Consider the following 14119-nt stretch of genomic DNA (forward strand, 5'->3'; position numbering starts at 1 on the left):
GAATTAAATTTTCGAAAATGTAATTTTTCATCTAATATTGTACATTTTTTGCCTATTTGACTTAAACACTTCTTATCCATTATGATATCTATCATAATCGAGTAATTTTCTGCAGCTGATTTGAGAAAAAATATTTCAAGGTGTAGTGAGCCACCTTAAATGTACACTAGATATGATTATGCAGGATACAGATACCAAGCTTGGGTTTATTCATTTTCTGGTACTTGTTGAACACATTTAAAAACTTCATTTACATCCTTTTCAAGGAAATCTATTTCAAAAATATGTAAAGGCCCAGGAAATAAACGACTAAGAATTGTGTTAATGATGTAATCATTTTCTTTATTTGTCAAGAAATAAGCGAAAAACAGAATGCAAGTACAATTAAATAAAGGGGTACAAAAGAGGGAAGTACACTTAGAAGAGTTACAAGAAAAAGACTTTGTCTGTGTACTTATAGCAAAGAAACAAACATTTCACGCCTCCATAAAGCATGGTTAAATCCCAGGAGCACAAAATTTTTCCTTGATAAAAAAGTGAAAAAATATCAAATTAAGAATTCTAATTAAGAGACTGAAGTCTAAAATCTTAAATTAATCAATTCCCCTGTCAAAAACATTACAAACACTAAAATCAAACTAGTATAATCATTGAATTCAAACTAAATGGACGGAATTCTAAAATAAAAAAAAAAGAACAGAGGAAAATACACCACAATGACACAGCATTAAAAAAAAGATATGCGTTATTTAAACACCACACCAAAAAAATGTCGAAAATTTAATTTACAGTTAACTGAATAAGTGTAAGTAACCTCGAACTTGTGTAAAATTTCAAAATCTTACGACTAATGGTTGGTTTACACTGGTCAAATCACTGAGGACAACAGAGGTAAATAAATGGTTAATATACTGTAGAAGCAGAAATATTCGTTGAGGATTTAATTTCTTTATTTTCGTTGGCAGTATAAATCAACGAAATTTAATCCATGATAATTTTTTAAACCGAAGTTTTAATGAATTCAAAGTTGACACGTGATACAATTTAGAGATAACGATAAGACGAAATTAAATGCCAACCAAATCTTATTTGTATGGTTTTAAAAACAATAAAATTTTGACCCGCCGAAAATATGTGCTTCTCCAGTAGTTATTTCCCCTAATCTTTAATTTCTCCTGGTCTATACTCTGAGTGGTGTGAAGAATTCCATGCGAATATTCAATGCCAAGGATATTGATGGGTTTCAAAATAAATTGTAATATATAATTGGAATTTTGCTCTCACATGCAAAAATATATAAAAAAGAAAAATGATATGCATTACCTCAGGTAATCAATAATAAAGTTTTGTTCGAAAAAAAAAAAAAGAAATTACAAAATATTCTTAATCTCGCACTACAAACATGAACACATCCTTTTTGTGTTGCAAAGGAAAAAATCGAAACGAACAAGTCACAATTAAGCAACACTGACCATTAATTTACATACAAAGCAGCAAGACTGCAAGACGAAGACGATATGTGTTCAAAAGTGTTTCAACACAAAATGATTATTACAGGTATTAACACATATCGGTACATCTCTTACCAATAAATATCTAATAAGTTAGACATCTCATTCGTAGAACATAGCAGGATGTTGGACTATACATATGACCATGTTTGATGACATTCGTTTGGGTGGGGGGGGGGGGGGGGGCATTTTCGAATATTCTTTTTCTTTTTTATCAAATTATTAATAAAAAGATTTCTAAGGAGGCTGGATGGTCAACAAATTAAACATCAGATCCCCCTTAAATTTTCCAAAATGATTTATAAAACTATTAGCTATTCAGGAAAAGTTATTACCAAAAACCTTTAAAAATTGAAAAATTTTCTATTATATATACAGGTATCATTAAATTAACATAGAGCTCTTCTTCTCCCGAAGATTAAATTAGTCTAAAAATGGCCACATCCATCCAGTCCTCTTAAAACTTTAGATATAGACAGCTAAATACTGCTGCAGAAAAATTTCAAAATATATTTAGTACATAGAACATTAGCTCCAACTACTGCCATAATTTACGTTCATATTGTCATAATTTACAATGCTTTAAAATGCGAAATGCTGTAATCAAACATGGTCTATATGTAAGCAACACCTGAGAACTACACTAAATGCATTTTAATCACAAGGGGGTGAGATCAATCAAAGGAACAGCCAGATAAATAAAAGGAACAGCTATATGTGAGAGGATGTTTCCAGACTCGTACAATAACGTAGGGAATATAATCTGTTAACAATTTGTACATCTAATACTATGTTTCAAAAAAACTTGGAGGGGCCATCCACTGAAATTAAGTTAAAAACATTAAATCTTCTAAAAGGAAATTGGGAAAAACAGCAAGAAAATTGGTAAACAGGTTGGGTACACTGGTAGTTTGTGATGAAGCATGAAGTCTTTTACAACAAGATGAGAAATGAGATAAATTTGGAGCTGTTTGTTTCGGAACCTTTGCCCCATAAAGAAATGGAATCATTGTTAAAGAAAAAAGAAATGAATATCAATTTAAGAACTTTTTCTTGTTAGATATTACACATATGGAATTGATTGCTGATTTGGATTTCAAGATTCCGCACAAAAATCATGCAGAAAATTCATGAGAGAGTACGTCGAAAAATGAATATAAAACAATGATCCCTGCCCCGTTTACTGGTCACGTAGCCATGACCTACATACATTATTAATAGGTCAAGGTCACATCCAAACACAATATAGGTCAATCTAAAAACAGCACTAATATTTCAAAGTCTCTAACGATTCTAATTAACAACTAATATATTAACTATAATATTACATTGTACATGCGTTATATATATATGTGTAAATATATTAATTAAAGGAAAAATAGAATACTTTACAATTATAATATTAATGACATGTTGGGAACATGCTATCATAATGTTAATAGACTCCGCTAAAACTGTAACTGAATAAATAAAATGAACACAAATTTACGTCAATATGTGACTCGAGCTACAACAACTACAACAACTGGCTTTCAGGTTTCTACGCTACATTGTTATAAACAGTGAAAATGTTACTGTAAACAGGGTTTACAGGCTGTAAACAGGGTTATTTTAGCAGTGGTTTTTTTTGCCCTTCTTTAACGGTTTTGCCCTGTATTGAATTCGCCCGGATCCAATAAATATGTTTATGTTGGACAATTATCACACTCAATGATTTTTTGTTGAATTCCACTGTGACTGTCTGAAATTTGCCTGCTGTCAAAGGGAGCAAAAATAAAACAGGGGTCAATATTACCTTATATACAGTATTCAAATTGAGAACAATCAAATCATTTATGATGTCAATGATAATGTTAAGACAACCAATCAATGATGATTTTTACAACAGCTCTTAACTTGTATACTAACAAAACACCAAGTCAATGAAGTAACATCTCTTAAGTGAAATTCTATCAATTAGAAAATAACAGTTAGTGTAAAATACTACCCGATAGATTAAAATACAGTGTTTGGAAAAAATAAAATTATAATTAATCTACACTTCAATGCAAAATGTATGGAAGTTCATTAATAAAAATCATAATATTGATATTCAAAACTTTTAAGTTTAGTCACATAAATTTAAAGAGAAAAATCACTCCAATGAGCAATGTTTTAAGAAACATCAAATTCTCCATTTTATACAAATAGTTCCTAAGATTAAATTTTTTTAAAGATTATCAAAAACAATGCATGTTTTGGTGTCAAAATATTTAGGTTACTATCATTAAGTAACAAAATAAAAATTCATAAAATCAAAACAAACAAAACAGAACCAATGGAAGGGTATATAATTTAAAATTCCTGTTTAAAAGGCCTACCAGCATTGATAGACTATAATCACAATAATTATTTAAAAGATTAAACCAAAAAAATACCAACATTTGAACAGATAATTTGTTCACTGACAGTATGAAATACTAATTTAATCCAACAAGAAAATTCAAAATCCTTTGATTTTTCAAAATGAAAAGTTTGAAATATATGGTACATGTATGCAATGCAATTTATCTGTCAAATTTTAAATACTGCTGGTAGTTTATATTTATTTTTCAATAAATAAAAATGTGTTTGACAACTATACTTAAAAGGTTCCTTATTGATATAACAATATATTTGTCTCATTAAGGAGAATAAACATAGTAGAAAGGGATATAACTCTGTAAGCTCATAAAAAAATTCTAGCACCATAGATGTGCAGCACTAACATTGCTGGTTTAGTAGTTTTTTTTCACCACAAAATAGTTTTTAAAAGTAGTTAAACAGTTAACTCTTTAGTACTGAGTTCATATATAAAAATCATAAGGCCAGCTATGGTTTTTAAAAAAGACTTTCTGCATTAAAAAAAAAACCTTCTGAAAATTAGCTAACTGTTTTTATTTCCATTAAAAAACCTTTCAAATGTAAATTGTTTGAAGGAGACATTATTAAAAAAAAAGACAAACACAGTACTAGTGTAATCCCTTTGGCACAAGTAAGCAACAGCTTCTTCAGAAAGAAAAAATTCCAAAAAAAAAAAATACCTCACATAGATCCCACAACAATGTTAAAATGAAGATGGATGCCTTGATAACACTAGAGTTAACCTTGGTAAAGGCAAATGGATAAAGTCAGTTAGTCAGGAATCATTGGACATTGCAAGGGCTTAACTTTCATTTGAAGATTTTGTGGGTTCCACTCTCCAATAAATTTACATCCTTACAAATTATGAAACTCAGTCTTTATCCCCTACTTTTACAAATAAATTCACAAAACTATGTCCTAATGAACATTCAGTCCCAAGCGCTTATTTGTGCAATGAGAATACATTCAAACCACATCAAAGATTGACAATCCGTGAAACAGACACCCCCTCCCATAAATCTTCCACAACTTCACTGGTCTTTACATCTCTTGTCGTTTTTCGGATCCAATGTCGAAGTTATCCACAAAGTACTGGCTATCAACGGCCTTTAAATCCTCCAAGGTCGCCTGAAGGTCATCTCCACTGAAGTCTTGACCCAACATCTGGCTCAGATTCCGCCTGGCGGAAAATGTAACTTGGTCGTCGTAGGATTGGTCTTTGATTCCCCGGACTTCTGAGGATTCTCCCTCGGTTCCCATGTCTACATCTGTCTCCATGGTTTTGAAGGTCACGATGCTCTCAATGTCAAACATGTTGACATTGGGCTGGTTTCCTTGGTAGTTAGCATCTGGAAGCTCCCCAAGTGATTGACCCTTGACCTGACCCCGATACTTTGGGTCTATGGGAGACTTCAGATGACCCAGAATTGACTTGATATTTTGGTCCTTATTGGTCTTCTCTTTCGTCGCTGCCCCCTTTTCAGAAGCAAATGTCTTTCTTGACAGCTCAGCCAACTTGTCAGAGAAGTAAAATGACTTGCTAGAACCCAAAGTTTCCGTGGATGAAGGTCCAGATAGACTAGGCAAAGGAGACTGGAAAGCTCCCTGCTTTTTCCCTTTCTTTGACCTCCTCTCCATGTCTTGCATTGCTGCAGTGTAGGAGGGTGGGGCCTGTTTGACAGATTGTCCTCTCGTGGTGTCTTCCCCCATAATGTCCCCTGTAACGACTTGCTCAACAGTCATACACTGTGATATCTGACTTGCAATGGTCACAACTGGTCGAATCAATGTCACTGAGCTGTTGTCCATCTTGAGAGATGAGCCCTGGATGGGAATGGGCATAAAGGACTGTACTGGAAGGACAGATTCCTTCAGCGGCATCATTGATGGCGACTTGAGATGGTATGGAGTAGATGTCTGGAATCGTGGCGACGCCATTGGACTCAGAGCAATTCCGTCGCTCGTGACACTGTGTGCCGAGTCAGGTCGACATCCAGAGAATGATGTATTGGACATGGAGCTGTAGGTAGAATCGCAGACAGAGGAGACGAGCACAGACTGGAGTATAGGACTGTGGCCCACACTGCCGTACCCTGGATCAGAGTGGGGTGTGTGTGCCGTGTTTCGCTCCAACGACAACTCCCTCTGAATCACATGGCGTTCTACTGATGACTCCCTCTTTTTAGGATTTTCTGTCGACGGAGTGCGCTGACGTCTCAAAGGTCTCTGGGGACTTGCAAACTCCACTCCCCCAGCAGTCTTCTTTACAGTCATTTGACTTTCCTTCCCGCTGGCACTTTGCTGTAATGTGGGAGCCTTTTCGATTCTTGGAATCTGGGTGTCAGACAGAGCCTTGGAGGCATCAGTGACAGACTGGGATCTTAAAGGCTTACGGAAATAGTCATCTTCCAGCAACAGTTTTTCATTCCCAGTCCCCAGGGCGAGCGGAAGTTGACGGGCGGAATGAGATCTTTGCGTGGATACCGGTAGAATGGTGGGAGATTGGGCCAGAGGCAGTGGTGAAGGGTTACATGGAATGTTTTGCAGACTTTTACATATCTCCTGCACAGACTCCTGCCTCGACAAACTCCTTGTTCTTGACTTCTCTATGGTTACTGTTGCATCCATTTGTTCACTCAAGCATGACTGGGTCATACTGTCTGTGATGAACTCTGCCACGTCAGGCGGAAGTTCGCTTCCTTGTGAGTCTTCTGTTTTCTGCTGACTTTCCTGTGTTTCCATCTGCTGAAAATAGGTTTTCATTCTCTCATCCAGTTTTGGCTTGTCTTCAAGAAGTCTCTGTTGGGATTTCCTTAAGAGGGAGTTTACTCCAACTGCTGTATCCTGCTTCTGTTTACAGTGTTCTTTTCCTTTTTTGATAATATTGGACGGATCTGGGATGCAAGCATCTTTCAGGGCATCTGATTCTAAATCAGATATATCCGGATAATTTCTTCTCTCCGCCAGCTTCAGTTTATCATCAAATGCCTTGGAAACATCTCTCTGTGAACATTTCTCTTTGTAATCTAAGCTGCATGAAGCTGCTCTTCTGTCCTCCTTCATTGTATAATCTGAATCCTCTTCATTACTAGGAACTCTAGGCGGATACCTTTCTATACTACTGCTTCCCTCAATCGACTGAGAACTCAGCAGCTTTCTCTTTCGACCATAAAAGGAGGGAGTTTCACGGTCCATTGAACACCTACTACCAGGCCTTGATGACACATTTTGTTCGCTGTCTATAATCTTAACCAGTTTTGATGGCTTCTCATCTCCTATGGATGAATCAGAGAGATCGGATATGTTTAGGTTATCCCCAAAGCTGGGACTGGTGATGTCATATTCCGAGAGGGACTCAGTGCGGTTTCTCTCTCTCCTTTGACTTACATCCACTGTGGAGCTACAGCACTCTGCTGAGCCATGACTCGACACGGTGGTTAGTGTCGTGGTGACAGATGTCACCGCATCACTTGAAATGGACACCACAGGTGTGGTGCCTAGACCAGGATTCACAGGATTTAGAATAATAATGTTTACTTGAGGAGCTTCTCCACTCTGTAGCTTGTTGGCTGGGAAAGCAGCTAAAGCTCCAACTCCAGACATACTGACAGCAGCTTGTGATATCACTGGTGTGGAAACACCCACTTGAAGCTTGGCCTCTCTCTCTCTCTTCTCTTTTAAAAGAGTTGATACTGACTTGGACCGGTCAATTTTTTCGGAGTCTTGCTTTTCTGGATACTTCTGTTCCTTCAGGATTGATGAGACTGTCTTTGCTGGCGACCCTTTTGGACGAATTGGTGTGAATCTGGACCGGTTTTTCTTGGGGGTGGTAGGGGACTGGGGCTCGGATGGAATACTAACAACTGATGGAGAAGACTTCGCAGGAGTGGATGGAAGATTTGAGCTGGTTGTCGTGGTTGGGACTAGCTGGATTGGGGAATCCTTTAAACTGGCACTTGCTGGATTATTTAGCTTAGAAGGTCGGGGAGTCATGAGGAAGAACTCTTTTCCATCCTTGGTGAAAAGAATGGGTTGAGCCTTTTCAGATAGACACAAGCTTCCATCTGAATCAGACAAGAAATCCGGCTCATCCCCACCCACCAGATCTTTTCCACGGAACTGAGAAAATGGGACGAATGCACTGCGGTTTGAGACAGAAGTCGTGGGGATGGCTTGTTCCTTTGGAGGAAAGTTGAGTTGAGTGGATGTGCTTTCTGTGGAAGAAATAGGAGCCATTGTGTTTATAGGTACAGACATGATATTGTTCAATGAAGGTGTTGATGGACATTTGGAATCTAAATTCTCTAGGTTGTCAATGGAAATCCGGTTAGATGACGTGTTTAACAGTACATTTATTGGTGTGTCTTCACTGGAATTGATTAGAACTGTGTCTTGACTGGAATTGATTAGAACTGGATTTGCAGCAGACTCTAGCTTGGCTTTGTAAACACTGGTTTGGTTTGATAATGTTTCTGACAGATGACATGGAATTTGTGAAACTGAGCTCAATGGAGCTTTATCCTCTAATATAGAGGAATCTGTTTTTGGACAGATAGAATCCAACTTGAAAACAGACGGCTCTTCTGTAACAGACACAGTCAAAGGTTTGGACACTTGACTTTCAGTCTTAACACTCACAGGTAGTTCCTCCGAAACTTCCATTCTTTCTCTATTAAAATCTTCCACCTTCCAGCTTTCTTCTTTGGACAATCTCTCTTGCAACACCAGATCTTCCACTGACATCATCTCCATCGTATAATCCGACTCTGAATTCCTCCGTACCTCCATATCCACGGACATCCTTCCCACAATGCTTTGCTCATAGATTTGCTGGTCCTCTTTTGCAGCAGACTGATGAACAGACACTTCCTCACCTGAACTGGTTCCCCCTCCCTTGTCTAGTGCCTCCTGCGGGGTGATGGATTTTGTCTTTTTCCGTCTGGCGGATGACGTGGATCTTTGACGCTGGGGTCTGACACCATATTCCTGGCTCAGGGACCGTCCGGAGTGCGTCCGGACCTCCGCATCGTCCGACTCCTCGAAGATCTTCCGGGGAGACATCAACTCCTGAAATAATTTTTTGTAATGATATTGGTCCTAAAATATGTTGTCTACAGGCCAAAAGAAAATAAACTGACAAAGAAATAAGTCAAAATATTGAATTTATATAACTTTGTTATAATGTCTTTAAAAAAGAAATGAATTTTTTAAAGTGAATTTTGATGACCAATTAGCCTATTATTAACTTACGGTCTTGTGTCTTTATATCTTATAATAAACACCTGTTATTAGGTAGGGGGTTACCATATATCCAGTAATTTTCGCCATGATCTAATTCTCGCTTTTTCGCAATCTCTTTTAAATCACAAATAATTGAATACGCACAAATTACATGTATATCTTGAATCATTTTAGAATCTATAGGAAACTTATTAAATTGGAAATTAAAATAGGTTACAGATTTTACCCATTTTCGCAAATTTTGTGACACCCCCCCCCCCCCCAGATATACAGTATAAGAGATATAATACACACCTGTTGTCCAGTGGGTGATGTTATGAGTGGGGTCTGCCTCTCCTGTCTCTGCTTGCTTGCGTTGTCCTCCTTCATCTGTTGGAGTTTCTTCTTCTGCCGGCTGACATGCTCGCGTTCGTGGAGTTTCCGCTGAAGCTGTAGCTGGGTCTCCCGGTGTCTATCTCCACCGGTCGTGTTGGAAAACATGGACGACACTGCAAAAGGAAGGACTCTTTGTTGGATAGAAATATTTGTATTTATTATGTATATGTTCTGAATAATCTGTTAACCCATCACAATAACTGTTGGATCCTGTATGCATTTTTGTGATTGAAAATTAGAATATGCACTGATACAGCCACTTATGTAAGATTGACATTAAATCAAAAGTAAAGCATATCAATTTATTTTTTATGTGTGTAAAATTGACAAATTTCATGCTCAAAGGTATGCAACACATTTTTGACTAATTTCCATTGAATAATGACAATAGAATTCAAGAAAGACTACACAACACACCTTTCTGGGCGCCCGCTTCCTCCATGGCTGCTATGACAGTGAAGGCAGACACAGACTTGCTGTTGACATACAGATTGGAGACCAGGAACTCTGCCAGCTCTCTCATGTTGTTAAAACTCTGCTCCAGCAGCTTCACTGCCCACTCCAAAACTAGGTCACAGGAGGCCCGGTTCAGGTGGTCCTCTTCTGTCTTCTCATCCTGCTAAACCAATCAAAGTACTTGTTACAGAAACACCCCACCAATCAACCAATGAAAATTTTTTTACACATTCAATTTCATCTAAAAATTTATGAAACTTTAGAACATTCTACAATATACATCTGATTAGATGTACATATTGTTATAAAGTTTCTTGAACGGTTAAAGATGTTGGAAAAAAACCTTGTAAAAAATTCCTTAGCTTATCAGTTTGCAAAGACAAAATGGGCTGTTATTAAATGAATCAAGAGTTCTCAATTATACCAATCAACCAATGATAACTTTCATGTATATATTTTTTTCATGTGTCCCTGTAGCCATTCTCTACCTTCAAAATACCTGATGTGTCTATACCTAGTGTCTCTAAAGTCTCACCTTTTGCTGTGACACACTGACATCTATTTCTGGCAATGATGGTGCTTCCACATCCAGCTTTTTCCTCAGCCCTCCGTAGCAATACGTAAGAATGGGGTCAAGGTCATAACCAAAATACTGATCAGATGAGCGTCACCCAATGATTAGTTTCTCAAGCATTTTCATGTTATGACACATGCATATACATGTACATGTATCAATTCTTTTGCAATAATGAAATGAGAAATAACCATTTTATTTAAAATTTTAAGTTCAAAAAAGCAATATGTCAGGGTAATCCCCTTTAGCACATGAAAATGTTAACATTGATTAAAATTGTTTGCAAAACTGCAACATTATTTTTTAACTTGTTTATTTCTGAATGCCAAACATTAATCAATTTTTGGGGGCTAAGTTATTACATGTACATATTGAAAGGGAAAACTTTTTACAATGACAAGTATTCGTTAAAAAATGCACACATACATCAAATGGAGGGCAGGGAAGAGAATTTGGAGAAAAGTAAGCAATAAAAAGTTATCAAGCCAGATCTGTTTGACAATTTGCTATGTGTGATAAATTAAAATAGGTAAAGGATATCTGGACTGTCCACGTTGACCCAGTCGCCTCGGTTTGACATTGGGGAACACTGTCTTCATCAGCTTCCCGAAGTCGGCGTTACACAGCGGCACCAAGCTGTGGTTCTCACAGTATTGTCTGTAAAACACAGGGGAGGGAGAGAAAGGTTATAACCCATTACTGCCCAAAGATAATCACCATGATCACAAGAATTTGTTTTGTCTCATTTTATCTTATGGAAAATGGACAGGAGATATGAGGCCAAAATCTACTTTATTCCAACCCTATTACCTCCCTTTAGAATTGAAAATTCTATTTTCATGTTCTCTGGGGGCTTATGCATTTTGTGTGTGTGTGTGGGGGGGGGGGGGTCTATCACTCTAAAACTTGAGTCTTTCAATTCTAAAAGTTCTTATAGTTAGCCATGTTTACAGTTTAATGACTCGATATTTATTGACCGAAAAGGTCAAAGTAAAGCTCAAGGTAAAGGGCATATAAAACTCAAGGTCATCCTTCAGCCTTGAGTTAACTCATCCTATTCAAGGTGAAAAAAAATAAAATAATGAAATAGTTACATTCTTACTTAAAATGTAAAACCTGGCAGCTGGTGCAGCGTTTAACTCATGAAATGGTTAGATAGCTTTAGTACATTAAAATGTACCTTGCAGCTAATGGACTGTCCCACCTGCATGACTTACCTGTACTCATCGTACACTTCCTGTTTGGGCAGACAGATCTCTATATCCTCCTCAAGGTGTGACTTTATCCAGGTGTAGGCCAGACTCTGCTCCACCCGGTTGGCCTGCTTACAGTAGGGGGTGGGGGTCCTAAACCAGAAATAGCCAAGTTAGTAGTCAAACTTAGAATGAACAGCACTGCTACAATACGTTTAGGTTTGAATACCATATTAATCTTATCTAGCGCCTCAAATGTTTAGAGAATTTAGAGGATTAGTTCATATTTCTCTTCTGATGTGAAAAAAATGACATATTTACTAGCAAGATAAATAAAAAAATTGCATTACCTGTACTTATAAACTGATTGGAAATTAAAAATGTCTTTATTTATAAACTGAATAAGAAATATATGACTGATAAAACATGTTACGGACATTTACTCACAGGTAGGTTTTTTTGCAAACTTATGAAATGAGGTCAATTTTTTTTATAAGAAAGTTGCTTATGTGGTCTGAGGCACAGCATCATCTCAATGATCTCCTAAATAGCTGATTTGCTTTACCTGCGGAGATCCTCAGAGGATGTGTCTCCCGTTGGAAGCTTTAGATACAAGACAAACTTCTCCACATCAGAAAAGTTCCTCACTTCACCCTGCAAAATAAAAATGAAATCTTTATTCAACGGTTCTTTAAGACCAAACTAATAGGTTCTTTTAAATTAAAAAATGTATTGTGCTTTAAATACCGGTATATATTGGGTTATTTTTCAAACAAATGAGCTGCTTACCAAAACTCTCTCAATCTTTCCTTTAGCTTCATTGCTGAAATAAATAACAGAACAGATTGTTCAAAGGACTTTAAAGTACTCACTATAACTTTTCGAATCTCAGTGACACCGACTTTTTCCTCAAATAAGGTATAATGTCCTAGAGATGTCAATATAATGAATTTCAAGTGCGAATTTGAGTTCAATGAATCTCAGACAATCTGTTTCCATGGTCTCAGTGCATAAAGTGATTTAGTGTAGAAAGACATGAAATACACAACTGATTCCATGATTAAGTGATTGACAGAGCAGAACACTTTCCAATCTCTAAAACACAGATTTGTTAACCTCTCTATGACTACAATATACGGGAAAATAATTGCCCTTATTTTTTGGGGCCCTCATTGTCAGCAGGCAAATTCAAAAGTCTCAAATTATCCATTAAAACATAATGCATCTGGGAGAATTCGTGATGAACAAAACCCTTGACAAGTGTAGGAGAATGAAAATAACAACTTTAGGCAAAAATACACCTGTGTATAGTATAAGTGTAAAAGTTCAATTTTTGGTCAGCCTTTCAATAACTTTCATTATTGTTACAAACCAAGCATTGCTCTAATTTTCAACCATAGCTTTCTTATCTAACAAAACTGACTTGACACAATTTTACAAGTTTACCTCTTTGCCGGCAATGAGGACGATAGCTAGTTAACTGTCCCCCGATTAAGCATTTACTATTTCACGATGCAAAGCCTAGGGGAATAGTTGTTATCAAGGGGACAATAAACTTGCTATCATCTGAAGAGTAAGTGGGTATTTTATAATGCTGAAGAAAACTTTTATCCATGATGTAGATTTTCTTAATGATAAAAAAGTTAGAGTTATCAGACTTTCAATTGAACATAGTGACTTCATATTTTACACCAGAAGTGTTTCGAAATTAACAATTAGGGAAATTGAATAACGCCGGTGAATAGTTTTGATGACTAAAGTATTCACAATGGGCAGAAAGCGCGGAAAACTTTTCACTGTTTGATAGAATAGCATGTTTATTTGTTGTCATATTTTACATTGAAAATATCCACAGTGGTTCATAAATATCTAGGCTATATTACAAACTCTGAAGTAATGCACGGTAAATGGTTCAAACGAAGACCTACACTGCTTACTTGAGACATTTTGCATAGATGTTACACATTGCTCCAGAGTCTGTACATTAACATTGCATAAGTAAACAATTTTTTTTTAATTTCAAAATTTTAAATAAGAGAAAAAGTAAAAACTACAGCATACGCCCACCTTATGGAGGTCTCCAGTCCATCTCCTATACTGTTATACCTCCCATCGGGCCGCTGCTTTCTGTTTTGTTTCAAATGACATGAATCCCCTCCCATTAACCCAGAATACAGCACTGAATTAGCAGCATGTCCCGGGACGCTAGAGGCGCCCAACTTTATTCTACTTTCGTTTTCAAATCCTACATCACTACAGAGAAGCAAATTACTGGACATGGCATTCAATTAAATGGGGAGGAGGGATATCATGTTTTTTTCGACACATGGCGTCGGATATTATTGTAAATATTTGTATTGAAGACCATTTATTCCAATTTGCGCAAG

General features: G+C 36.8%; 1 protein-coding gene across 2 annotated transcripts; it reads right to left on the bottom strand.

The window, feature by feature from the left end:
* Positions 1-316: 316 nt before the first annotated feature.
* LOC128171738 (uncharacterized) lies at positions 317-14101 on the bottom strand. 2 transcript variants are annotated; one of them, XM_052837503.1, is made up of 9 exons: positions 13800-14101; positions 12522-12555; positions 12298-12386; positions 11757-11885; positions 11080-11196; positions 10501-10585; positions 9927-10125; positions 9429-9622; positions 317-8960 (listed from the first exon to the last, which is right to left on the bottom strand). In XM_052837503.1, the coding sequence occupies exons 1-9, from the start codon at positions 14009-14011 to the stop codon at positions 4935-4937; spliced, it is 5085 nt and encodes a 1694-aa protein (XP_052693463.1). In that variant the 5' UTR covers positions 14012-14101; the 3' UTR covers positions 317-4934. The 2 variants fall into 2 exon arrangements, with proteins under 2 accessions (XP_052693463.1, XP_052693462.1); XM_052837502.1 differs by having other exon boundaries at positions 9927-10128.
* Between the last annotated feature and the right edge of the window lie 18 nt (positions 14102-14119).

The sequence above is a fragment of the Crassostrea angulata genome, chromosome 2 (genome assembly GCF_025612915.1).
Source record: "Crassostrea angulata isolate pt1a10 chromosome 2, ASM2561291v2, whole genome shotgun sequence".
Taxonomy (NCBI): Eukaryota; Metazoa; Mollusca; class Bivalvia; order Ostreida; family Ostreidae; genus Magallana; species Magallana angulata.

Coding starts and splice junctions, on each gene's coding strand:
- LOC128171738 (XM_052837502.1), bottom strand. CDS start 14,011: ATGTCCAGTAATTTGCTTCTCTGTAGTGATGTAGGATTTGAAAACGAA. Junction 12,556..13,799: donor GGACTGGAGACCTCCATAAG/GTGGGCGTATGC, acceptor TATTTATTTCAG/CAATGAAGCTAAAGGAAAGA. Junction 10,129..10,500: donor TCAGTGTGTCACAGCAAAAG/GTGAGACTTTAG, acceptor TGATTGGTTTAG/CAGGATGAGAAGACAGAAGA.